We start from the raw sequence: 27,509 nt of genomic DNA, 5'->3' as shown, positions 1-27,509 counted from the left end.
ATTATTTATCTAAAGACTTCCTACAGTTTATTGCAATAAAAAATTTATTTCCTTGGATATTTATCTCAGAAAATAAAATCCGTACGTCAAAAAACTCTACAGAACTCCAGAACTACAGAAAAAAAATTTCTTTGGCGTAAGAAATATTTTTTACTATGAATTGAATCAAAAATTTCTATAGGACTAGAAATTTTTTTTTTAATTAATCAAAATTTTTTGCACAGAATTTTTTTTTTCCGCGCGACCGGTTGCCGTTTTTTTCAAAATCTGATTAATTTTCAATGCAGCCCTTATCTGGCACGCAGAGAAATTTTTAGTAAAAATTACCCATAGTAATACTGTGAGGACATTTAGTAAATATCTAAAATTTCCCCATGCACTGTAAAATATAGTCATGTGGGGCAGAAGTGCGCACTCTTACCCACTACTCTACTAATAGCATGTAAATGAAGTGCAATTTTTACTAACAGCAGCAAAAATTTAGATACTGGCTAAATGTTCTCACAATCTCAAATTGAATAGATGCATTAATTGAGCTGAAAAATGGTTTTTATTTTTTTAACTATGGCGTACCTTTTTTAAAAATCTGAAAAAATTATGTGTTATAGGGGAGTACATAAGGCTTTGAAAAAAAATAGTTTCATAATTGTGCCAAAATTGTATCATAGTTAGAAAAAACAATTTAGAAAAAAACAATTTTTTTTTCAAGGATCTTATGAAGCTTTAAAACTGTTAATCATTTTTTTTGAAAGCTATTATGAGCTCCCAAAACATACTAAATTTTTAGACCAATCGGTCAAGCCAATCCTGAGAAAAAAAATTTTTCTATTTTTTACATAATATTTATTTTCTTGGAAACGGATTTAGTTAGACATCTGAAACTTTCAGGATCTCAGTAATTTATTAGTACCTAAATATTCTCTAAGTATCATTCAAATATCTTTCAAGGGTAAATTCACTATGCTCCCGGGTCAAAAATAAAACTTGATTCAGGCTCGCTTCGCCTTATTTTCTTTTGAAGTTATCGATTTGCCGACGATTTTTTGATAAGATCTCGACTTTTTCGACTTAAATTAAATTTTTTTCAATATTTTGAACTTTTTTCATCTTAGTTTCAACTTATTCGTCTTTACTTTGAGCACAATAGTCATTCACATTACTTTTGACTTGCTAAACCAAGTCGAAAAAAAGTCATTTATTCGCCTTACTATTGCCTTAATATATAAAAATTATTTCACCTTAGTTCTGACTTTTTCGACTTATAAGTTAAGTCGAATAAGTCTACATCAAGTCAGTTTCGACTTGATTTAGACTTTTTCGCCTTACATTTTAAGTCGAATAAGTCTAAACCAAGTCAATTTTGACTTGATTTCAACTTTTTCGTCTTAAATTGTGACTAAGTAAGCCAGTTAAGTCTAAATCAAGGCGAAAACTAAATGTATTTCATATCTCCGTAAAAAAAGTCGAGTTTGTCTTGTGAAAAACGGCTCCAAATTTCGACTTGGTAAACCAAGTCTAAATCAAGTTTTATTTTTGACCCGGGCTTATACCCCTAGGGCCTTCTATGGGTAATTTTTACTCAAAAATTTTCTGCGAGTATTAAATAATTAAAAATATCCTTGTAATGAAATTAGTGAGGAAACAAGTTGACATTTTTATAAAAATGCATAATGATAAAAAAATTAATTTAAAAAAGTGGAATGTCATAATAAAATACGAGCATCTATAACAGAAACAAGATGGTTTATGGTAATAAATATTTTTACAACAACTTTACTTAAATCAACGACGAGCTCATATATAGCCAGTCAGCCAACCAGCAAGCATTGTCTACGTAGACAAATAGACAGACATACAACTAACTCCTCTCCAGAGAGATGTTACATAAAAGTAAGAAATTCATCTTATTTTTTTTTATTTTTTATTTTCCTCGTGCTTTTCCCGTGGGTTACAAAACTACCACACCCACTACTTTCCCGCATATATATATGTATATATATATTTTTTTTTTGTTATCTATATACAGTATAAACACAACTACGAACGCATTCACAAAAGAGTTCGGTATAAAATTCAGCAAGACATTATCCGGAAAGACCCCTCGGCAACTAGACATTTGTGCAGAGCAACATCGTCGGGTTTTTAGTTTCTTGCCGCCGCGGGATTCGTTCTCTACACCGTCGTGAGCACACATAACAATCATATGCACTTTATTACGGTACATATATATGTATATATGTATTAAACATACGAGTAAAGAGAATAGAAGAGAAGAGAAGAGAAAAAGGTTTGGTGGCGGTGCTGCCAGTGGCAGTTTCAGCTGCCGTGGAAGCAGAAGTAGAAGCAGAAGTAGAAGTAGAAGTGGCGGTACCAGAAGCTCTAGATGTACCAGTTGCAACAAACTAGAGAAGTAAAGAATAATAAAACAAAGGACAAGACGAAGTGTCCGGACGTGCGGTAGGAAATTCAACAATACGAGCTGTAGAAACGCGAGTAGACGCCGCTGGACGCTCCAGAAACTCAACAATTGTCTTGGTGCTTTACCGAGTTTAAGACTATCCGGTACTCAAACGACGACAATAATAATAATAATAGTGATGATGATGATGATGATGATAATAATAACCGAAGCAATAAGAAGTGAAGAAGAGAAAATCACAGAAGCGTATAAATGTGAAATGGTTTGGAAGGGACGGACATTTTTTCCTGGTTATACTTTTCCCGGAGTAACTTAAATTCAGACCTTTTGCTTAGACTTTATCGCGCGTAATTTCCCTTAATACTTGATACAAACCCTCTACTCCCTCCCGCATTCACGTTTCATTACATCTCTCATTATTATATTTTGGGTATAAAAAAAAAGTTGAGTAGTAATCAATGAACGCTCGACCCACTTTTGAATTGTGGAAAATAACTCAAAAATTTAAGTTTAAATTGAAACAATGGAGTACTTTTAAATGTTGAAACAACTTTTTAATGCGTTAATTGTTTTTGAAAATTAACAAAAAAAAAAAAAATAAAGTAACGGGGATTTAATTAAGTCGCCCAAGTAATTTTTAATAAAAAAAAATGGCCGGTGATTTTCTTTTATAATAAGTTTTGGACTAAAAGCGAGCTGAAAGTAGTTGCCACGGTTATTGGCAATATATATTTCTATCATGAAAACTTGTGTACTAAACTGTAAATTGTAGGTGTAGATGTTGGCTGTGTGTGCGCTGTTTGTGTGAAATGCTGAGGTGAAGAGAGAAAGCGTTTAAACAGCAAGCAACTTTACGACACCCTCGCGCTAATACCGTGTATTGGTCTCCCCGACCTCTGTCATAGATATATATGTATATATATAAGTGTGTATGTATTTATGTGCACACGAGGTGAGTATGTGTATATGGCTTTACACAACCCGATAATCCGCGAGGTTAAATCGTGCCAGAGATCCTAGATTTACATTCGACTCGCATCCACGCAACTTTATAATCTCCTTCTCTTTCTAACTCCCGCGCTTTCAAACTCTTGATCGCTTTGAATTAACATGATCCTGTTTGTTGTTATTATTGTTAATTATTTGTAATTACACGCTTGATGATATCTATGATAATTATATTTATTATCTTGTCCTTTTTTCTTATCAATTTATTTTTATTCACACAAAAAATTTGATATCTGGTAAATTTTTAAAAATCACGCGAATTAATTTCTGGAAAATTTTTAGTTTCAGGAGATTCAAAATCTCGTTTTCAAAATTTATATCGTCAATTATTAAAAAATATTTTTTTGCATTTTTAAAAAAATTATTTTATTTTAAAAGTTTTGTTTTTATTCTCGTTTAAAAATATCAAGAACTGGGTTGCGCATCCTCATGAAATTTTAATCCATTAATATTTGAAGTCATTAATTTTGAAAAATAAAAAAAAGAAGAATGAAAATTTGATAAAGTTTTTAGCACAAGCGATTTAAATATAAATTAAAGTGAAATCTCTAAAAATTAAAAATAGTTGGGTAACTTGAAGGATCATTTTACGTCAATATGACAAAAAAGTTACGCTCTGATACCCACATGTTATCATGAAGAAAAAATAGGTCACTGATATCGCACGGTATGAATAAAAATATAAGACTGCAGGCAAAATATAAGATAAATTTACTCGTTTGCGTTTTTACCAAATAAAAATATAAATATATACTTTGAATGAATAAAATAACAATAAATATATGAATAATGTAGTGAAAACGCTGTACCCAATAATAACAATAATAATAATAATGATAATAAGTTGACCCAAAAAATATCGTTATGATCTTGTACAATAATTGATCTTCAGCACGATACAGTTATTAAACTCAACGGGCGAGGGCTTCATTACATGCCCACACCTGTTGATCATTCACCTCACTTATTTTATCTATATCTATATATCTAGATATATATATACATCAATATACATTTTTTTTTACATTTTATTAGTAGTGTTTTTTTATTTTTAATTTACACTGAGAGATACTTCCCGGGAAAAACGGATTAGATCTGACCAGATATAATTATATCTGGTCAGATCTAATTATATCTGATCATATCTATTTATATCTGGTTAGATATGGGATTTGAGATATAATCAGATCTAGTTATATCTGATCAGATCTAAACAGATATAACTATATCTGGGTTGAAAAATTCATCAGACATGAACAGATCTAGTCATATCTGATCAGATCTAAACAGATATAACTATATCTGAGTTGAAAAATACATCAGACATGATCAGATCTAGTCATATCTGATCAGATCTAAACAGTTATAACTATATCTGGATTGCAAAATACATTAGTCATGAAAAGGTCTTATCATATCTGGCCAGATCTAAACAGATATAACTATATCTGGATTGCAAAATACATTAGACATGAAAAGGTCTTATCATATCTGGCCAGATATAACTATATCGAAGTTGTCAACATCTAAACTAAATACAACAATTAACATAGTCAGATCCTATGACATCTGCTCAGATATAATTATGTATGTCTTATTTTTATAGATAACTGTTTATATCTGGTCAGATCTGCACATATGTCGTAAGATCTGATCAGATAACTATATCTGAACTAAATACAACAATTAACATAATCAGATCTTGTTATATCTGCTCAGATATAATCATGAAAATTGTTCATATCTGATTATTTACATTCACGCGATCACATACGTGGGGCAGCGCAGTGGATAGCGTCAAAGACTTTGGATCTGAAGGATGCAGGTTCGAGCCCAGCAGTCATCGGGATTTTTTCATCAATCAAATTCATGTATAACTCTTCTAAGTAACGTTTCTAATACGTTAGATTACATTTCGGATCGAATGAAAACTATATTATTTTTTTTTGCAATTAAATTTTTTTTTTTTAATAGGGATCCCGGGAAAAAAGGTTTAGATCTGGCCACATATAATTATATCTGTTCAGATCTGTCCAGATCTTGTCAGATAGAGACAATTTAAAGATCTGGCCAGATCTGACAAATCAGATCTAATCAGATATAATTATATATGGTCAGATCTAAATCGTTTTCCCCGGGTTCTGCAATTTACTCGATTACTTCACTTTTGGTTTTTCATATATATATATATATATATTTATATATTTTTTCAATGCCACACAACAAAGAGATGCTTTGAGTACGTGCCGAAACCACTGACGTGTGAAAAATCATACGTTATATATATACGTAAATTTTGTATATAAATATATATATATATATATATATATATATATATATATATATATATATATATATATATATATGTATATATGTGTGTGTGTGGGTGGGGTATATGAGTACTACGACGACGATGAGGTTCAGTACACTTCGTCGACGTTGAAAAACGGAACCCGAGGTAAATTCAAAAGTTTGTACTATAATATATATATGTATATATGTATGTATGTGTGTGTGAATGTATATATGTATATATAGACTAAACTCTGTTGACAAACGATAAGAGTCATCGATGACATCACTGTCAGCATCATAAAGTGCTACGTAAATAATTTACATTTTATATTCAAATATATTGATATACTATTGAATAAAATGTTTGATTCAAATGTTTGTTGATAAGATATACTCACGAGTCCTCAATGAAACATGGAAAATATTTTATATATTTATTTTGTTTACATGCTAATATGTAAATTGACGAAAAAATTTTACGAATTTAAAAAGTGGTTGTGTGGATTTTTAAATTACCGAGACGTGGGATCGAAACCTGGACCTACGGAATGGTTATGAAAATTTTAAAGGCTGTAACTTTTGGTTGGATTGTCGGATTGAGATGAAAAAAAATTCATTTGGAAGATTGGAGGCTCTAGTGTAGGTGCTTGCAGTGATTTTTATTTAACAAAAAATTTATCTGGGAAAGAATTCTCGAGCTTTCGGACGTTTGATAATTGAGTTAAAAAAAATTTTCATACATTAGTATCAAACATAAATTGAATTTATTTTAAAAAAATAAATTTTTTTCATGAATATAAAACCATAAAATATTAATTTTATTCAGAATAAATTAAAAAATCATACTTTCAAATTAGATTTTTAAAAAGCCGTAATTAAAAGTTGTAGTAAAAAAAATTATACGATTAGAAATAAAATATTCTCAAAGCAATCATCTGTACAAAAAAAAAATGTTTATAAATCACCGTGATATATACTTATAGCCTCGTTTGGAATCGATCTTGTCATCACAGTAATTTATCCACGTTAAACAAAACTTAATATTTATTATCATTATCATTATTATTTTTTTTTTTTTTCCCACATAAACTAACATTATTTATAAACGATCATGACACTATAGACGACAACGTGGCTCAACAGTTACTTGGAAAGTTTTAAGTATAAGCAAAAACGTGTCACGTTGACGTGTATTGATAACGAGTCGCGTTTCCTGTCGCCCGATAGTCACACCATGTCATTTTTAATTTTGTTCATCATCTCACTTATACTTTTTTTTTTTAACAATTTTTTTTTCTATATCCTTTTCGACGTTTCCTCGTCTTTCACTTTTAATGATCATAATTTACAGATTCGAAGAAAGCTGCTTCCCATATTTTTTTTTCTTTTTTTAAATAGGTCATTAAACTCTATTACATCTGCAGTCATCATTTAACTGGATAAAAAAAAATCTTTAAATAAATAACTAACTCATAATAATAATAATAAGGATAAATTACTCTCTCAAAGATCGTTTATAAATTTGTTATGACTTCATACATGGCTTTTGTTACCAGAGAACCTTTGAGACTTAAAGTCAAGTCTTTTACTTTAGTTGTGTACTCGAGTACTCGTTTTATTTGTTGTTTGTTATGAGTATGACTAACGTACATAACGTATGAATATGTATATGTATGACTTTATACACCTATATATATATTTATATTTATATCTGTATCTATATCTATATCTATATCTAGTGTACCGGTATAAAATATATGTGTATATGTAATAGTAGACTTGAATGTCGGACGCGATGTCAAAACGTGACGCGGCGCATACGTGTACCTTATTAAAAATTAAAACGACTGGAATAACAAAGGCTGCTATCAGCGGGTGTTCATGCGTTACTGCAAATCGGTTGTAAAAAAAAATTCATTGTATCATCAAAAGACTTGTGAGTTCATATTTTTTTTACTCGTTTTTTCAAACGGCAATTTTTATGATTAAGAATAATAAAAAATTTTATTTTTATTTACGGAGGATAAAATTCAAATGTGAGGTAAAATGGGTCGTAACAGTTTTTTAGTACGATGATTTATATGCCGACTTTTGTAATAAAAAAATTTGAGGTAATTTTGAATTTGAAAATTTCTTAATGGAAATTTTGAGCGGACTATTTTACCCCCTTTTTTGATGTTGCAAATTTTATAATAATGAATTTTATTTTTAATTACGGCGGGATAAAATTTAAATGTGAGGTAAAATGGGTCGTTATGTTTTTTTAGTACAATGACCCATATGCCGATTTTATGATCCAGAAGTTAGCAGATAATCGGAAATTTTCGGATTTTTTGTTTTACCAGAGAATTACAAAAAAAAAGAAAACTAAAAAAATGCACATGTAGGAAATTTAAAAAACTATAAGTGCAATTTTTTCAAATATTTTTTTTTTAATGATTTATTGTTTAAAAAAAATCCAAAACTTATCAGATGTCGGCCAACTTCCGTTTCATCCGATTTTTATTAGTAAAAAAAAATTAAGGTAATTTTGAATTTGAAATTTTTTAATAGAAATTTTAAGCGGACTATTTTACCCCCCCCCCCCCCCCCCCTTTTTGTGTAGCGAATTTTATAACAATAAATTTTTTTCTATTTACGGCGGGATAAAATTTTAATGTGAGGTAAAATTTTTTTTAGTAAAATGACCCATATGCCGTTTTTTTTTTATTAAAAAAAAATTAAGGTAATTTTGAATTTGAAAATTTTTTAATGGAAATTTTATGGGGACTATTTTACTCCCTTTTTTATGCAGCGAATTTTATAACAATAAATTTTTTTTTTTTTTGAAGGAAAAAAAAATTATAAGAAAATAAAAAAAAATTAATGAATCATGAAACTGTAAGAAAATTTTTCATAAACTTTGTAAGAAAGTTTTTAAACGACTTGCGAGTAGTATATAAAGAAATTTTTTAGTAATTTTTACGAGATAATTTAAAATGTGAACTAATGTTGACCATTAATTATTTCAGTACATTAAAGTTAAGTGTAGTTGATAATTTTTTTTTTATTAACTGTATTGTTAATGTTGTAATATTTATATGATTATAATTTATCTTAGTAAAGTATAATTTTAAAAATTCATTTTTCACGGTCTGGTAGTTTGGCAAGAAAGCATCGGAGCGCGCCCAAGTTTGGGTGACAGATGGCCGACAAAGTAGGAATTTAAACGCGGAATGTCAGCTGTTGCTAGCGAGCTCGTAAGTTAAACAGAGATGGAAGTTGAAATGTTTAAAAAAAGGGCGAGAGAGAGGGAGAACAGAAGAAGAAGAAGAAGAAAAGGAGGAACAAAATTGACCAGCTGCTCTCTTTAACTTGGCTCGCGATGCCCTTCATCGCGCGAGCCCCCAATCAAATTCAGAAGCGACAGTGCAACTTTAAACTCATCCGAAAAATTTTTAATTTACTTTACCCGCCTTTTTCACGTTTTTACAATTCATTTATTTTTTTACGCCTCTTTTTCGGGCTTTCAGTTTTAAATTCAATAATTGTTGTAATTTACTACTCACCCGCATGGTTTTGTTGCTTTTGCTGTCATCTTCTGTTCGACATACTCCATGAATCTGCAAAAAAATAATTTATTACATTTATAAATTCTATTCACTCCAACTTGTCGAGTATTAAATTTAATCATGACTTTAAAAAATTAATTTCTCTTTAAATAAAATATCCAACTCATTCCTTTGATGATAAAAAAAACATCTTTATTTTTAGTCAACTCAAAGAAATTTAAAGTTTCCCAATTAAATTAAATCAGTTCAAGTGTCTTCCGCGCCATTTTGAACCACCGTTGCCATTTTAATTATAAATTTAATGGTTAAGTCATCCGACCGTATATTTTTTGGCAACACTGTTCCCAACGCGCTCTCGCGGGTTCTCAGTGAATTCTTTTTAAATTCAAATATCGTTTTAATTTTTTTTTTTTTTAATTTATCGTATAATCTTGCGAATAAATTCGTGATAAAAATATGATCCTGAAATTGACAGGCAATCAACAGATTTCGGATTTTTTTTTTAACATCAATTACAAAAAAAAAAAAAAAAAAAAAAAAAAAATATACACATGTGGAAAATTTTAAAAACTATGGGTGCAATTTTTCCAAATATTTTTTTTGTAATTTATTGTTTTGAAAAAAAAATCAAAAAGTTATCAGACGTCGATTATGAGTCTGAATGTCGCAGACAGACAAATTTGAAATTATAAATAAATAGTGTATAAAATTAAAAAAATAATATTTAAAAAAAATGCACTTATTAATTTTGAAATTTTTCAAATGTGAATTTTTTTTTAATTTTATTTTTTCAATTATTTACTCTATTCATTAATACTTTTAAATTTGCCTGTCTGCTACATCCACACTCAATGATCCAGAAGTTAGCAGACAATTGACAATTTTCGGATTTTTTTTAACAAATAAATTATGAAATAAAAATAAAATAAAAATATGCACATGTAGAAAGTTTAAAAAACTACAGGTGCAATTTTTTCAATTTTTTTTTTTTTATAATTTACCGTCTAAATTACAATCAAAAAATTACTAGACATCGGCTAACTTCAGTATCATTTAAAATTTTTTTTTACTCATTCATAAAATAAATTAAAAAAATGAGTCGGAAAATATAAAAGTAACTTGAATGGTTAAAAATTGTTAGTAAGCGATAAAAAAAAGTTTCAAAAATACACAAACCTCTGGTAGTTACAGCATATTAAAATGTAAATAAAAAACTGATACCGTTTATTAGTAGTTTATATAAAAAAAATATAAATGGAGTTTTTTCAGCGGTAATATTTAGTTTAAAGCGTTTTCACAAGTACACTCTTGTTAGGTTCTCTCATCAGCATCCGCGACCTCCTCATCGAGCAACTGCCGGGCGTCGATGCCTCTGCCGCAGACACTCTTGTAAATACTGACAAAGCACCGTTACGTGTATTACTATCTACACATATATAGATATATAGATATATAAAAGCACGAGTGGTTGCTTTTGCGCAGTATTCCCTTGTCTATACTAAAATGTGTGATCACGGTACCCAGTACTCACAACTGTACTGTACTCTACATATATATATAATGATACTAGTGGGTGCATATATATAGTAAAATCTACCCCTATCTATTTGCTTGCCACAACGAGCAAGCAAACCCGTGTGTAAGGCAACACACTACCGTTCACTGGTTCACTATTCACTGTTCGCTGTTCATCGTTGCTCGTTGGTCCTTCGTAGGTCAACACTCGCTCAACGTGAAACACGACAATTAGTTTCTCAAAAGGATGCGGGCACAAGTCAGACATATTGGGGATAACGAGGTATTCAAGAGCCATCTAAAAACATCCAATTGACTTTTTATTTACTTTTTAACCTTAACCTTTATTTTATTTCGACCTTTTATCTATCGCCATTCCGCTAAAATTTTTTAAAACTTCTACGTTTATAGACATTTGTACCCTCACCCTCACCCTTACTCTTACTTTTGTTCAGATTAAACTTTTGGTACTAAGTACTAAGCGGGCTTGACGATGTAATTTCCGAGGAATTACTTTCTTAAGAAAATCCAGGATTTAAGTCCTTTGATATTTTTTTTACACTGGAAAAATCGGGAGTGATTACGGATTTTATTTAAATCCAAATTCATTCTGTCAATCGGAGTTTCGGAGTTTGAAACTCCCGCATAAGGAGTGAATAGGGAATTTGTCTTTTCAGCGAAGAAATTTCGGAGGAGTCTGGATTTTATTTCAATCCGATTTGGAGTAAACTTCACTCATAGGGGATTAAATGAATAGTCACCTGCTACAAATTCACTCCGGATGTAATCTGCATTCACTCCGAAAATTTTTCCCTGATTAAACAATTGAATTCAACCGAATTAAAAATTTTAATTCTGTTATATTCTGTCGAATTTTGCAAAACAGAATTCAACTGAATTGAAAATTTGAATTTGAATTAAACAGAATAAAACAAATTTAAAAATTTCAAATTCGTTTTAATTCAGTTTAATTCGGATTCAGAACCAGAAATTGGAGGATTATTTTCGAATTAATCAGAATTAAACCGAATAGAATTATTTAAATTCGTTTTAATTTTGACAAATTTTGGTTTTCCTGCCGAATTAGACAGAATTCATTTTTAAGTTAGGTACCGAATTAACAGAATTTAACTGAATTAAATAGAATTAAAAATTTAATTCTGTTTAATTCGATTGAATTCAGTTGTTTAATCAGGGTTTACAGTGATATTTATCTTTGATAAATAAAGTAGAAAATTTTTCATAAAAAATTTCAAAGCTTCAAAAGTGTGATTGGTTTTTCGCAAATATCTCTGTAAATATTGAGTTATCAGAAAAATTATAAGAGATCTTTTTTGTAGCGCTCAAAATTCTCTATAAAAAATGTAACTTACGCTTTTTTCAAAAACTGATTATTTACCGAGATATTTGGAGTTTAAAATTGTAGGGTCTTCGGATATGTGACTGTCAAGGTTTAAAAGTGACACAATAAATTCGTATGCACATCATCCACTTCGTAAATTTTTTACAGTATTTACTAGTCTTCGATAGATTCTAACAAATTTTTTTTTTTTTAAATTCATACGACGAAGCAAATAAATTTTAATTGAAATAATATTTATTGTGGATAAAAAGTCAGTCTTAAACTTTTAGTAGATACTTTGATATGAATGGTTATTTTATGTAAACTTTAATCAATAATCGGAAATGTTTTCCAATAAGCATAAAAAAAAAGTAAAAAAAAGGTGAATAAATACAGAGTTTAATAGAAACTAACCCACACAAGTATTTACTAGTAGATGTGAGTAGATAAGAGTCGCTGAGATTCCATAGCCAATAAATTACAGGGACTTGGGTTGCACGCAATTAGGGACGCGAGCTTGGAAATAATTGGTCTTCTGCGTTATCGCAAGAGATGATTTATTGGTGTGTATGTATACATGCAACGGATAATTATTACTTTCCTCCAACTCTCTGCCTTCTCTACTCTGTTTTATACACACGCATAATTTACCTTTCCCTCCTCATCGCAAAGGTTTAAATATTAAATAAACAAAAATAACTCTATTCACATTTTACTTTCAAAATATATATATATATATATACATATATTTTTTTATCTTCCCCCATTACATATTCATAAAATGCACGACTATTAAAAAAAAGTAAAACTAAAACTTGTAAAAAAAACTACCAGGTAAAATTACATGAATTTTTTATCGAAAAAAATTTACTAATCTTTTTTCCACACATGCAATCTAAAGATCTTGAAAAGGGTACGTTTTAAAACACGTCAAAGATCACGGATACTGGGATAAATTCAGCGGAATTTATTTTTTTACTCCTGTATAATAATTTTTTGAGATAAAAAATAAAATATTTAAACATCGATAATCAAGATAATATTTTTTTAAAGGTATCGAATAAAATGTATGTTAATTTGTGGTGAGATGAGAGATTTTAAGCAGTCACCTGCCAGGTTAAACATATAATTACGTTATTCAAAAGGCATTTATAAGGTATGTCGGCAAAAGCGGGTTTGCCACGCGAGCTGCCTGCAGACGTTTGAATTGAATGGGAGATTTTGGCGTCAGGTTGTGTATACTAAAGCTTTAACTTGCAATATATATATATATACATATATGTAGAGCTCTATTACTAGCAGATAGTCTGCAATGTCTTTTGAACTGTCTGTCGATTTGTAAAAATAAATTTATTGAAATACGGCTAGACTGTCGATTTGAAATTCATGTTCTCCCTTATGCTCCATCCGAAAAAAATTCATATCTCAGACAAAAAATTTACATGGCATTAATATTAAAAATATTAAAATATATAAAGTGGATGTATATTGAATGAAACCAAGTGTAAAAAGTAGCCCGCAATCCTTGAAGGTGAAAAATAAAAATAAAAATAAAATAGAGGACTGGCTCAGTAAGAAAAGAGTAAATCTGAGGAAGCAGAGAGATTTAAGATCCCTCGGAGCGTGCAAGAGATATCCTTGTCGTCTCGCTAGAAGCCTGGTATAGACTTTTCAAAAGGGCTACGGCTGCATCCAGCTGAGGAAGGTAGAGGTAGAAATAGAGTAGAGGTTGAGGTAGAGGCTGAGGCTGAGGCTGAGGCTGAGGCTGAGGTAGAGAATAAGATGATGATAGAGGAATGGAATGAAATAGAAGGGAAGATGGTAGGAAAGATTTTTAAGTACGGCCACTGAAGAAGGTGAACGTTATCGGCTTTGACGAAAGCCAGGAAGGCATTACAAGCTCCGTCCGGTTTTCTCCTCTCCCTTTGCCCTCAACTGGATGCCACGCGGTCTTAATGCCGCTTTATCCTTCATTCTCAATCCCAAGTGTAAATATACTCCCGTCTCTCTTCGATGCCCTTTACTCTGCACAGGCTCTATATATTATTATTATATTCCATAGTATAACAACCTCTGTTACATCAAGTTCTCTGTTAAACCGTTAGCATCATACCCTCAGTGAAACTCTGACCCTGACGCTGATGCTCAACACCCTGGTCTATATCTATATCTAAGCTTTCTATGTTGTACGCAAGATTCCATCCCCATGCCCATCTATGCCCTTACCCATATCCATACCCATGCTCTTGTCCATACTCTTGCTGATGGCACGGCAAGAGCATTCTCGTCGACGGTATGGTACTCACACTCTACCCAGCTGCATCATTGATCAGACGGAATTAGAAATTAGCTGGAATAGTGTAGGGAGTACCACCAAACAATCGACCCAACCTTGGTGTAGATCCTACACCCTGCGCCCTATCTACACCCTATTCCTACATCCTCTGTGCCCTACCCAGTCTACACTCCATAGTCTAGAGTCTGCACTCGAGCAACTCTACTCTGTACACACAGTAACTGATTGTGAGTGGGAGACTGCTCATAAATATGTAGCAGCTTACAGCGAAAATATTCATCGGTTATTATTATTTTTTTTTACTTGGGATAAAAGTTACTTGATAACTGCTAATTATCTGTTGATTGTTTTCGGTGTTTGTCATATATCAGATGAGACATGAGACATATGCCCGATATGTCGCTATAAGATTTATCGTTCGGTTGTTTGCTTAATAGCTGATTTGAATAAATATACATGGGCGTGGAAATTTTAATAATAAAGTTATAACTCAACGGTATTTTTTTTAATATCATTTTTTTTTCTGAAGCTAATTTTAAAATACTTTTGTTTACAGTTCAACAAACATTTATTATTAAACTTTCGATTGTTTAGTTCTGGGGTGGAAAAATTTTATGAGATTTTTTTTTAAGGGAAATAATAATAGAAAAAATAATTTTCACTATAAAATGGGAAATTGTTTTTACATATTAAATTTTTATATTAAAATTTATGAAAATTATCATTTAAATTAATGATAAAAATTATTTATTATTAAAAATTAATTTTTATTAAAACGGGAAATTTTTTTTTTTATTTTATTTAAATAAATAAAATTAAATTTATTACCAAAAATTAATGACTGTATTGTTGAAGTTTTCCGTTTAAATAAAATAATAAAAAAAAATAACAATAATTTACATTTATTGAAATTAATGAGCGATAGTTGCGCGTCCTTCTACTGGTATATATTTACATACATATATATATGGATGTATGTTGGTACAAATGGATAATGTCACAACGCTTATTTACGCTTTTTGAATATTATATTTTCAGGCAGGTCAGTTATAATGGATTGCCAAAACAAGAGTTACGCTTATTAATATGGACTTCACGATATAAATAAATAAATCTATATAAATATCAATATACATAATATATGTAATATATGTTGACTGATTCATAATTAAATGCATTACGTGATAATTATGTTGATGTTTATGTTTACAAATTACGTATTATCAGTTTAATAAAACATTTTAAATTATTTTCCGACAAGAGAAACATTGTTACTTTTAAAATACTGTAATCACCTAATAAAAAACCTCGTTAACGTATATCTATATATATATATATATATATATATATATACTAACAAGACTATAAATGACCGTAATTATTTTAGTTTACGACGAAAATATAATTTTTACTGTCATTACTTTGTAAGACAATTGTACTGAGAATATCATATATTAAAAAAAAGTATATATAAGATATATATATATGAGTATATGTAGTAATCAATTAACCGGTTTGACGTAGATATTATTTATTGTCAGCAATAATTCATAAATTTTTTAGATTCTTTTAATTTTATTTTTCTTTGTCAACAGAGATGACTAACTGTCAAGACGATGTTATATGTAACCAAGATTCGATTATTTTTTATTTTAAAATATATATATATATATATTTATTATCTCGATCAGTATTAAATCTATGTCACGAGCACGATTCTGGTTACGCATCGTTTACAAACTGTCAGATTCCTTGGCTATATCAAAATTTATATATATGTATGTGTATATGTGTATCTGTATATATGTGTGTGTGATGTATACGTGATAATGTAGGATGTATGTGTATAATATAAACACATGAGTGTATATACAAGAAATGCCTGGCGTTGACTCTGTGATGCGGTGTGTCGTTTTCATGGCATCATCAACATAAAGGATCCCTCCTATTCAATGTTCAGCCTTCAAATTGATCATGTAAACATACATACCGATCATCGTTTAATATATTATCGATCAGAGCGATTAATTGGATAAATAGACGACTGGCTAAAGAATTTGTAGACGTTTAATTATTGTAACGCATGACGTTATCTTTGTCGATGATTAAATATTTTGCATACTTGTGTTCAAATTTATGATTGATATTTTCGGGAAATTTCATTTTTTTATTTTGTTTTAATTAATTTTATATTTTGGTGCTGTCAGATGGAATTTTAAAAAGTACAGGCTCAAGTTATTTGTCAAGGAAAAATATCGTAATTTTTTGTCGCACTGGAAAAATTTGTGGAGTTAATCCGGAGTAAATGCGAAGCGGGTGACTGTTTATTTATTTAATCCCCCGGAGTAAAATCGACTCCGAAGGAGAGTTTATTTTAAAATTAAAACACCGAATCAGAGTGAATGCGGACTTAAATAAAATTCAAATCACTCCTAGAAAAGACAAATTCCGTATTTACTCCGTATACGAAGTGATTTTTTTTTCAACTCCGAAACTTCGAGCGACGAAGTGAGTTCGGATTTAAATAAAATTTGAAATCACTCCGAATTCACTCTGATGAAAAGACAAATTCTGTATTTACTCCATATACGAAGTGATTTTTTTTTTGAACTCCGAAACTCCGAGCGATGAAGTGAATTTGAATTTAAATAAAATCCGTCATTACTCCAAATTCACTCTCATAAAAAGACAAAGTCCGTATTTACTCCATATACGAAGTGATTTTTTTTTGAACTTCGAAACTTCGAGCGACGAAGTGAGTTCGGATTTAAATAAAATTTGAAATCACTCCGAATTCACTCTGAAGAAAAGACAAATTCCGTATTTACTCCATATACGAAGTGTTCTTTTTTTTGAACTCCGGAACTCTGAGCGACGAAGTGAATTTGGATTTAAATCAAATTTGAAATCACTCCAAATTCACTTCCGATTTTTTAGTATAGATGAGCAAAAGACTACAAATTTGGTTTTTTGTAAAAAAAAACAAAAATTCAAAAATCAGTAAACATGTAAATTAATTACGTGTATTTACTGCCGTAAGATGGAAGAAGAAATTGAATTTTTGTAAGTCTGACTAATAAAAAAAAATTAATTCTATTAAATTCAATAAAAGTTATTGAATTGAATAAAAATCAATAAAAGTTACATAAAAAAATATGACAATAAATTCTCCCTATTATCTATACGTCAAAAATGTATACGTACATTAAATATAGAATTGAATGAAATAAAAAAACAAAATAAGAGAAGTAAAAAAAGATAAAATCATAACTGATGTTATTTTTCAGCCAACTGATTACGGCACAACAATAAATAACCTTTTAAAATTCAATTTATAAATTCAAACGGTAAATTATTATTATTATACCCCGATAAATAAAATGTAAATAACACCGCAAAATAGTATAGAGAAAAATAAACCTTTGAAATACATATTATTATAAATGGCTATTTATTTAATTGAAGTCGAGTCGCATGCGCCGTAAAATTGTGTAAGTAAAAAATTCTCTGTAGAATTATTGTAACACATACGTAAAATACGTCACTATCCATACATCCCCATATATGTATATCACATATATACATATATATATATATATATATATATATATATGTGGATATATGAACTCACACTGTGTTGACTTCGACCCTGGTGGTAACAAGGGCTGCTGTAGGGCGCGTCCCATCGCAACTGCCTCCACCAGCTGTCGCTGGGCGTCGTTGGGATACTTAACGTCTCCCCTTATATTTTCATCTACATATAAATATATACATATATACAGATACATATACCTATATATATAAATAAAAATAAACCCCTCAAATCTATTCCTCGCGTGCCGAACGTCGCTGAAAAATTATCGACCGGATACACGACATCGCGTACTCGAAACGCACTTGAATAAAACTAATGTATGTAAGCGAACAAGTGGCTTTACTATCTTACTACCTCTATATATATATATATTCATATACATGTATATAGATGTATATTTAAGAATAAGAAGAATGAGGTGACGGGAATTGGCCGATGGTAAGGCCGGAAGGCAACTGCACAAAAAAGGCAGATGCAAAAAACTCAACGCCGTACAAATGTCGCGATAAAACAACAGGTTGAAAATTGTCAAGATCCAACAATACCTTCTCTTATTTACTTTATTTTATAAATATATATATATATATATATATATATATATATATATATATATATATATATACTGATGCTTAAATATTTGGTTAGACATAAATAAAAAAAAAAATAATAATTTTTTATGCGGTGAATAAATTTGAAGACGAAATCCAATTTATTTGAGTCGGAACCTTTTTAGACACGCTTCATGTCTATTAACCTTCTGAATTTTTTTTTTACCCAGTCATTATCCTTTTCATCTTTATTTTTATTTTTTTTAACTATTTTTCATCTACAATCTACAACTACGTGTCGTGCCTTTGTTCTCGTCTACAAACTTTACAGGCATAACAATCGAATTACAAGACTGGCCCTTCAAGCCCACGGGATAATTTTAAGGTTTACATTTTTTTTTTTTTTTTTTTAAATAGAACTCAATTTTGTTTCCTTTGTACGCAGCCGGGCAATTAAGTTAATTAGTTTGATAATTATTATTATTATTATTATTATAATTAATATGAGTATGATAAATAGTATTAACAAGTTTGTAAATGAAATTTTTGTGAAATAATCGATTTAAAATATAATTACGTGTGATAGTAGACTATTATAGCGGAATATAATAACAAAGAGGGTGTAAAGTGTACTATCGTGTATACGGATAATCAGTCTCTTTTACCCCAACAAATCGTTATATATATATATATAGACTATTGATAATATATAGGCATATAGTTGGGTATATTGTTCTAGCGTTAAATGGAAATGCAGTAAAGGTAAACAATAAATTTGACACTCACGATCACCTGACGGGTTACACGTATTAGCGAATATGTGCGGGGTTTGATGGGACATTGTGACGCTCCCATAGGGAGTGTACAACTCCCCCTGGTACTCCCCAGTAACACTATAATCACATATATATGTATGTGTGTGGTTCTAGATGTTCTGTAATCACCCTCTCAATACGCGCGTTGTCGTACACATCACTGCCGAGGGATTTCCACCCTCGATTCCAAATGACATGTTAGATTATTTATATTTTTTTTATTTATTTTTAAATGATAAATGGCCTTGAAACAACATGAAATAGCAGAAAAATATTACCTAAGTGCTTAAGATTCTTTTGGAAGATCGATTTATAAATCTCGAAAGTGTGTTGAAGTTTATGATGACGAGCGCCAATGCGGTGCCGTAAAAAAATTTTTTTAAACCTTGAAAAATGGGCAGATATACCTGAGACTAAATGAGACGTCAGTTTGGAGAACAAAAATATTTTTTTTCAAGGTCTCAGTGAATGTGGGGCAACTTGACCACTTCGAAATTTTGACAGAATTTATTTTTTATGATAATTTGTACGGAAAGTATTTTTTTTTCACGGAAAATTTTGACCAAATTGATTGAAGTAGTCATCTTACCCCATATTGTTTTGAAATAAATTTTAAAAGTCAGAATTTTCTGGTTAAATATTTGAGGTGAAACTGAATTTGATTTTTTATTGATTTGAAAGAGAGTCAAATGGTCCGGGAAAATAAAAAATAATTTTTGATTTGTAAAGACCGGAATATGTAATAAAAAAGGAATTTTAACATCCGGTATATGGTTTTCAATTCATTTTGTTAAAGATCTATATATATATTTAAGGTGTGTAATGTATTATATTATAAGTTTTATATGTGGATTGAAGGGTGGATGGATTTTAGTGGCAGTGAAAAGAGCAGCGGACCGGAAACCAAAATTTCCGTGTCTCTTTGTGCTCGCGTTTCCTTGTACCGATTCTGAGATTTCTTTGTATTGATGAAAGGAGATGCCAGTGGGCAAGGAGATAGGCGAAGGAGAGACGGCCCTTTTGCACATAAAAAAAACGTAAATAATGCCTCAGGTGCATTTGTCACGAATACGAAACTCAGTTGTGGTTTAAGAATCTGACTTTACCTCGGGTCAGGAAATAAAAATATAAATCGTTTTATTGTTGGGTGTTCTCGTGTTTCTTCAAGGGACATCAAATCCCCGAGATTTTTTTGACAATTTAAATAAAAAAAATTTCAATATCCAGATTAAAAAGTTCGGATCCATGTTCCCGCTCAAATCATCATATCGAAATAAAAAAAATCCATTTTCTAGCTTTTAGATTATACTTTTAAATGTATATTTAAAATTTTTTTTTAAAGCTACGGCTAAAAAGGACGACAGCAAAATCTATAATTTTTTTTTTCTTTAAAAAAAAAAAATTACAGCTTAACTCAATTAGAAGCATTTGAAAGCTCGAAGTTTAAGCTTTCTAATGAACTATTTATGAGCTTCGTAAAATTTTTTTTTATTGAGTTATGGGAAATTAAAACTCAGCTTCAGGTTTATCATTCAATAAAACGGAAATGAATCAACGTAAAAAAAAATTAAAAATTAAATCTCAAGACAAGCTTTCAATAGGAAAATATCGAGATTAAGATTTTACAAAAATTTTCACTAATTTGTCATGACTTTTTTTTGAATAGACGGAAATTAAAATAAAAATGAGGAATTAATTTATAACGGAAAGATAATTAAAATAAATAAAAGATAATTTGAGAAGTGATGATAAGAGATTGCGATAGAATTCAGAGAATTTGACTTTCTGAAATGAGTAAAACCCGTTTACCTGCCCGGTTGCACAATGTAATGAAAGGATTCACGTTGTACTGGTAGAGAACGGCTGGAAGCATACAACAACTCTTCGGGGTGTCTCCGCTCGATAAACTACCCCTTTTCCTTGGCATTTCTACTGACAATAACAATTACCCCGTCGAAATAATTGAAATGTTTCTGTAGGTTGATTAAAAGGCATTTTCCATCAGCGCATTTCATCACAAGATTTATCTACGGAACTCTATCAGATTAATCACTGCCACTAAAAAATACTCAGTAGAGTAAAAAATTTACTTTTTTGTTTAACTCGAGAAAAAAAGTGAGTAAATTTCCTATTGCTTTGTACCCCAAAATGCATAAATTACAATCCTCGAATTCTTTTCCTTTACACCCCCCCCCCCTCCCTCTCTCTCTCTTTCTACCCTTCTCATCTCCTGGAAGCTATCCCGCTCAGTCATCATCCCGAATGAAGGCAAACGGGGCGTGGCGCAGTCAAGCGACGTGATAAATTACCTAAGAAAATTGCCTGACGACGACTACTACGTCTACAACTACGACGAGTTGAGTATAAGCACAGAAAGACTAGAGCAGTCTAGAGCACCGGCAGTCTAGGAGCCTCCAGAACTAGACGAGCCGCAGAAAGATGTGACTAAAATGTTGAGAAAAGAAGTAATGGCTTAACGTAGTCATTGACAAATGTCCCAAGAGATTTAATTATATATATATCTCATATCTATATATATATATTTTATTTATAAGACATGTATTTTAAATATTTATTAAATTTCACGAGGAAAAATTGCACTGACGCGCTATGAATGCTGATGGAAAAAAGTTTATGATGCACTTGAGTCAGTAGTTGATGAAAAAATTTGAAAAATTACTCCATAGATCCACAGGGAATATACTAAAGACTGTATTTCATTAATTTTTTTATCAATTAACTCAGTATTTGAGCCGGAAAATCGAATCCGTACATTCGTACATTTTAACGTTTGAATGTACGGGAACGCGATATCTCGTAAAGTAAGCGATGGATCGACTTGATTTTTTTTTTGTAGTTTCAGGTGAGTTTTGTATAGAGACCGAGTGATGAATAATTATTTGAATCCGTGTTTTTATTGTATTTATAATTGAAAAATAAATAAAACGATTTTTTTATTAATAGCAAGCGGTAAAAAATATGTAGTTTTTGTTTAGATGATTGAATACAATAGAGAGAAATAAAACGATTTGAGGTTTTTGAGATTACAAAGAAAGACAAAATGGTTGAAGGGAATAAAAAGACAAAGGACGGAGAAATAAAACAAAGAGAGCTGTGGATCTTTGATGAAGGTTAGGTGGTTAGTATTATGTCAGTAGTAGTGCTTTATACTCTATACACACATATATACTTTTTTGCACATATATGTGTGCAAGTGTGTATATATAAATACAAGGAAGAGTTGGTGTGCACGATTACCAACAAACTCTTACGAAGGCTGCTTATCGGGCAGCTTTCCTGGCACGGTGGCGGCAACTTCACTTGGAATCCACAGTAAAGACGAGTATAAGAACGAAAGAAAGAAGCAAAGCAAAAAAAAATATATAAAAGGAGTTAAACCAGAGAAAAAGAAAGAAAGGAAGGCAAAAAATCTAAAAAAAAAAGTTTTTATCTCGGCCGCACGACGCGACCGCCATTGGCACGTCTGTGGCCTCTGGGAGGTTTTGCAGGAAAATAGATTGCCGATAGGCAGCAGTAGCTACTCTCCTCTATACTCTTCTAGTTATATGTATGTATATATATATATATATTACTTTGAACACTTCTATCCGTTGGCGTACTTGGAGTACCAGTTTTAGTTATATACTGTAGTTGGTATAGCACAGTATCGAATAGAACACCACACGTTGCTGGTGGTGAATCCAACCTGAAGCCACAGATCGTTAATTACACACTACTACGGTGTGTGTATACGATTGAAGAGATTGTGAAAATCACTTTTGAAGTATATATTGTTTTGTTCTCTATACACTAAACTATAAACTTTCTATGTCGATATATATAGACACTGGAAAAAAAAAAACGGTGCAAGTCCACGCTATCCCGGTGTTAAGGTTATCGACGTCAAATTTAACCCCGAAAATGGTGAAAAAAACACCGATACTGATGTTAAAAAAAAGGAGTTTTGTTTTTCAAAGATCAGAAGTCGGTTTCTGGATCTTAGAACGCTCACACTGCCCGGAGAGGAAAGTACCATGGGCCCAGGCTTGGCCCAGCCTTGGTAGAAGCCTGGAATGATAATCTTGGGCCAAGTCTGGTTGCCAGACCTGGCCCAGGCTTCCAGGAAACGAATAAATTTAATTTAAAAAAATTTATTATTATTAACCTCGTAGAATTCATGATCATTAACGTTTTAATTATCTACGGGAGGTAAATGATGTGAAAAAAACTCGGTGGAAACCTGGCCCAAGTCTGGGTTGCCATTGGACAGCCAAGGCTAGATTACCCAGTCTCGGCCCAAGCCTAGCTTGCCATTGGATGGCCAAGACTAGGTTACACAGTCTCGGCCCAAGTCTGGCTTGCCATTGGATGGCCAAGGCTAGGTTACCCAGTCTCGGTCCAAGCCTGGCTTGCCATTGGATGGCCAAGACTAGGTTACACAGTCTCGGCCCAAGTCTGGCTTGCCATTGGATGGCCAAGGCTAAGTTACCCAGTCCTGGCCCAAGCATGGGCCAATATAGGTGTGCCAAAGCTAGGTTCCCCGGTGCTGGGCCAAGTAGGGGCCCGTTGTTCAACTCTGGCAGCTCCTGTATGGGTGACCCTCATGTCAAGGTGTGAATTCATTTTAACACCACACTGGTGTTAAATTGAAGTCCATTTTAACACCGCTTATTTTTATTCCTCTATTTTCGGACATGAAAATCTCTTCGAAACATCAAAAACATCCATAACATTTGAAAATTTAAATCCTCTTTGAAATTTTTTAAAGCTTTTATTGGATCAAAATCTCGTTTATATATAAATAAATATATAGATTATTCATTTATAAATTTTTTATATTTATCAGTTACCATTTTTTGTATCGAAATAGCAGACTAAACTATGGAATATTTTCGAAAACTATATTTTATCTACGAGAATAGTTATTACATAAATTTAATCTCTTAATATGATAACACTGGAAAATGATACGAAACAAAAATAAAATTTCTAAGCTTATTAACGACTAATTACTTGCCAGGGTAATGAGTCATTCTAGAATATGCCATCAAACACTAGTCAGGTCTCTGAATAACGAACTAATCTGTTATGTGACCTAAATTTAAATAATGCCAAACACAACGTGTTCATTGCGCCAGAAAACCACTAAATATATGAATATATTATTAAATTATTATACGAAGAAAGTTTTTTGTTAGCGGATATTAATTTTGTAAATTTACTATCAGAAATAAAATAGATTAGGTCATTAATTAAACAAAAAAAATTAAAGGGACAAACAGAGCTGACACTTATCGCTTATTAAAATTTAAATAAGAAAATAAAATTAGCATATTTATTAAACAATTTCATTTTTTATGCGAAGTTTTAATTTTTCCGAACAAAAATTACGATTGCAATTTAAAATAAATTAAAATCGTTCTTTGAATTTTTAAAATAAAAATTTTTATTGAATTTTAAAAAATGTTTAATGGAAATAAAAAATTCCTTTTATTAAAAAAACAAAATTCTTTATTTTAAAAATTAAAATTTTAATTCTAATTGGATTTTTTTTAATGAATTTTAAAACCCTAATGTAAATATATGTAAATGTTAAATTTATAATTTTTAATTAAAAAAAAAAGTCGATAAAAAAAAGGACAAAGATTTTTTTTGTAAAAGGTTGTAATAATTGTTGTCATGAATACGAGTGTATATAAAAATGAATAAAAATGAAAATAAAATGAAAACTGGGTGTACAGGGAATATAACAAACAAAGGACAAGTAGAGGATGAATTTTGATATTTAACTGTCTCTCCCCTTTCGGACGTTATTTTATCCCCGAGAGTTTCTACTGTCCTCGTCTCTCCCTCGGAAAAACGTCCCTTATACCGCGGCTACCGCTGCCACCAGTCTCTCCTCTTTTTCATTCCCTCGTGGACCATAGTTGACCAGCATGTATAAGCCGATTACCTTCGGCTTTTCCAATTTCTACGTGCAACGTGATTCCCTACTCTGTTCCGAATTAACGCGTTGAAACGCGCCACTTTATATAGCAGAGAGCACGGGCTTGAAATCTAAACTCTCTCAACTCTCAACCTATATATCTACACTATCCATAAATCCATATACATATATATATACACTACTATTCACATTGTCAATTCCCGTGTATTTAATACCCTCCTCGTGATGTATATTCTAATAAAGTGATTAAAACATATATACGCTATCGATTTCATTTTATTATTTTTTAATATAAATGTTTGCTTTTAATTTATACCCTGATATAATTTATTCATTATTTTAAATCTATATATATTTCATATATTAATTATTAATTTATACATATATTTCAGAGATTTATACAATAATTTGCTAATTGGTCTATTAATCGAACATGATCCAGCTTTCGAGCAGCTGAAATACGCCGCCTACATAAATTTTCATCATTTTTATTTCAATAACTATTTCCATATATATAACACATAAATATTATCACTCAGAATCGAATTTCTCTCTGATATAAAAAAAAAACATAATTTCGAGAGCCAGATTTCTGATAATTAATAAATTATCAGTAAAATTGATCACTTTGATAATTATTTATTAATCGGGCTATAGGCGACGGTAATCTCGAGGCAATAAAAAAAGAATGAAGTCAATCGATGGCGTAGTTCCGGAGTTATAGAGTTTCCGTAGATACGAACATAAAAATGTACGGATGTACGGATTAGATTTTTCTGGTTTACTATCAAGTGAATTGATCTAAAAAGCAACAGAATATGTTCACTAGAGTACTCTCTAGAGATTAATATATTTTTCATCTAAATCTATGTGCATTAATCGGGTCTAAAAGCGCACATGTTAAAAATTAACAAACGAATTGGTATTTAAAGTGTGTGCGGAACACGTTATTTATTGTATTAGTCTATCGATATTTGATTGGGCAATGTAATAAAAACAGAGTTAAAAAAATGTTCAGTCAACTGATGAATGCAAAGGTAGATCATCGATAGAAGTGCAATTCAGCAGGAACCGCATTTCAATTCAAGGACTTCCGAAATATCCAACGTTTGCACTTTATCCTACTGTTTGACTGGTTACACGTGATTCGTTAAACCCGACTTCAAGTTCTATACTCAACTATTATATGTCTACCTATATATATATACATATACCCATACATGTACATATATAACCCCATATTCTTTCGTCCTTTTTATTTCCAGTTTGCGTGCTTCTACATACTTTTACGTTGATATATGATTCCATGTTAAAATGCTCGAAAAAAATAAGAAAAAAAAACGAATTTTTAATCTTGATGGTTTTATAAAAATGAAAAATTTCTCTCGTGATAAATATATATATACATGACATCCTATATATGTGTAAAATTAATTGTAGGGCTTTTTGTTATTAAATGAATGTACATTATTTAGTACACAGGATACGGAAGAAATGTTTCAGAAAGACGTTTGTATTAATTTGTGAGTCGTTTTATATTTTTTATTTTTGGCGAGTTTTGGGAAAAAAAATAAAATGAAATGTAGCTAAGATAAAGCTGGTTAAAAAAAGAGCGAGAAGGAGAGATAGTTAAAGGGTAAGTACATTTGCTCTTTCTGAGCCCTTTGCCGATTGGCCAACCGTGGTTCGTTAACTCAAGGCGCGATCTAAAGGGTAGAAAACCGTCCTTCGTTTACCGTCCACCCTCTTTGCAAGCACTAGTTGTACCAACTACGGGTCTTTGATTTCTCGCGGCATTCGGCTCACGCAGTGTGCATAAAAAACTAAATCTCTGTTAAGATCTTTAAAAGGGAAAACGTATAAGGATAAGAGTTTTAGTTTACTGTAGAAACTGTCATTTACTTTTATCTGGATTTTTTAAGTTGATTGTACCGTTAAATTTTTAAGCTAAACATTCTTTCATCTGACCCTTATTTACAGACCCAAGATTTTTTAAATTTAAGACTTAAATCTTTAATTTTTTTGATGAATTTTTTCGGGCAAATATTTGTCTGTCGAGGGGGGAATGTTACGTTTTGAATTACGAAGTGATTTCGGGCAGTTGAAGCTGACGGTTTTATAAAATTTAAAGAAAAATGCAGCAGTCAAATTTCGAGACAATAAAGTTGGTGAAAATTT

The 27,509-nt window shown here is 30.9% G+C and overlaps 1 protein-coding gene across 2 annotated transcripts in view; it reads right to left on the bottom strand.

Moving 5' to 3' along the window:
- The window catches only part of LOC130664447 (leucine-rich repeat-containing protein 4B-like), an 82,337-nt gene that overhangs the window by 36,636 nt on the left and 18,192 nt on the right, over window positions 1-27,509 (bottom strand). Inside the window, exons 1-2 of one of the 2 annotated variants that reach the window (XM_057464346.1) lie at window positions 10,450-10,589; window positions 9,271-9,324 (exon numbers count right to left, since the gene is read on the bottom strand). In XM_057464346.1, coding sequence (XP_057320329.1) covers window positions 9,271-9,276 — 6 coding nt within the window. In that variant the 5' untranslated portion in view covers window positions 9,277-9,324; window positions 10,450-10,589. Of the gene's footprint in view, window positions 1-9,270; window positions 9,325-10,449; window positions 10,590-27,509 lie in introns of those variants that run through there. The other variant, XM_057464345.1, reaches the window with a different exon arrangement.

This window comes from Microplitis mediator, chromosome 3 (genome assembly GCF_029852145.1).
Source record: "Microplitis mediator isolate UGA2020A chromosome 3, iyMicMedi2.1, whole genome shotgun sequence".
NCBI lineage: Eukaryota > Metazoa > Arthropoda > Insecta > Hymenoptera > Braconidae > Microplitis > Microplitis mediator.
The sequence above is the reverse complement of the archived record's forward strand: the minus strand, read 5'-3'. Positions and strand labels throughout refer to the sequence as shown.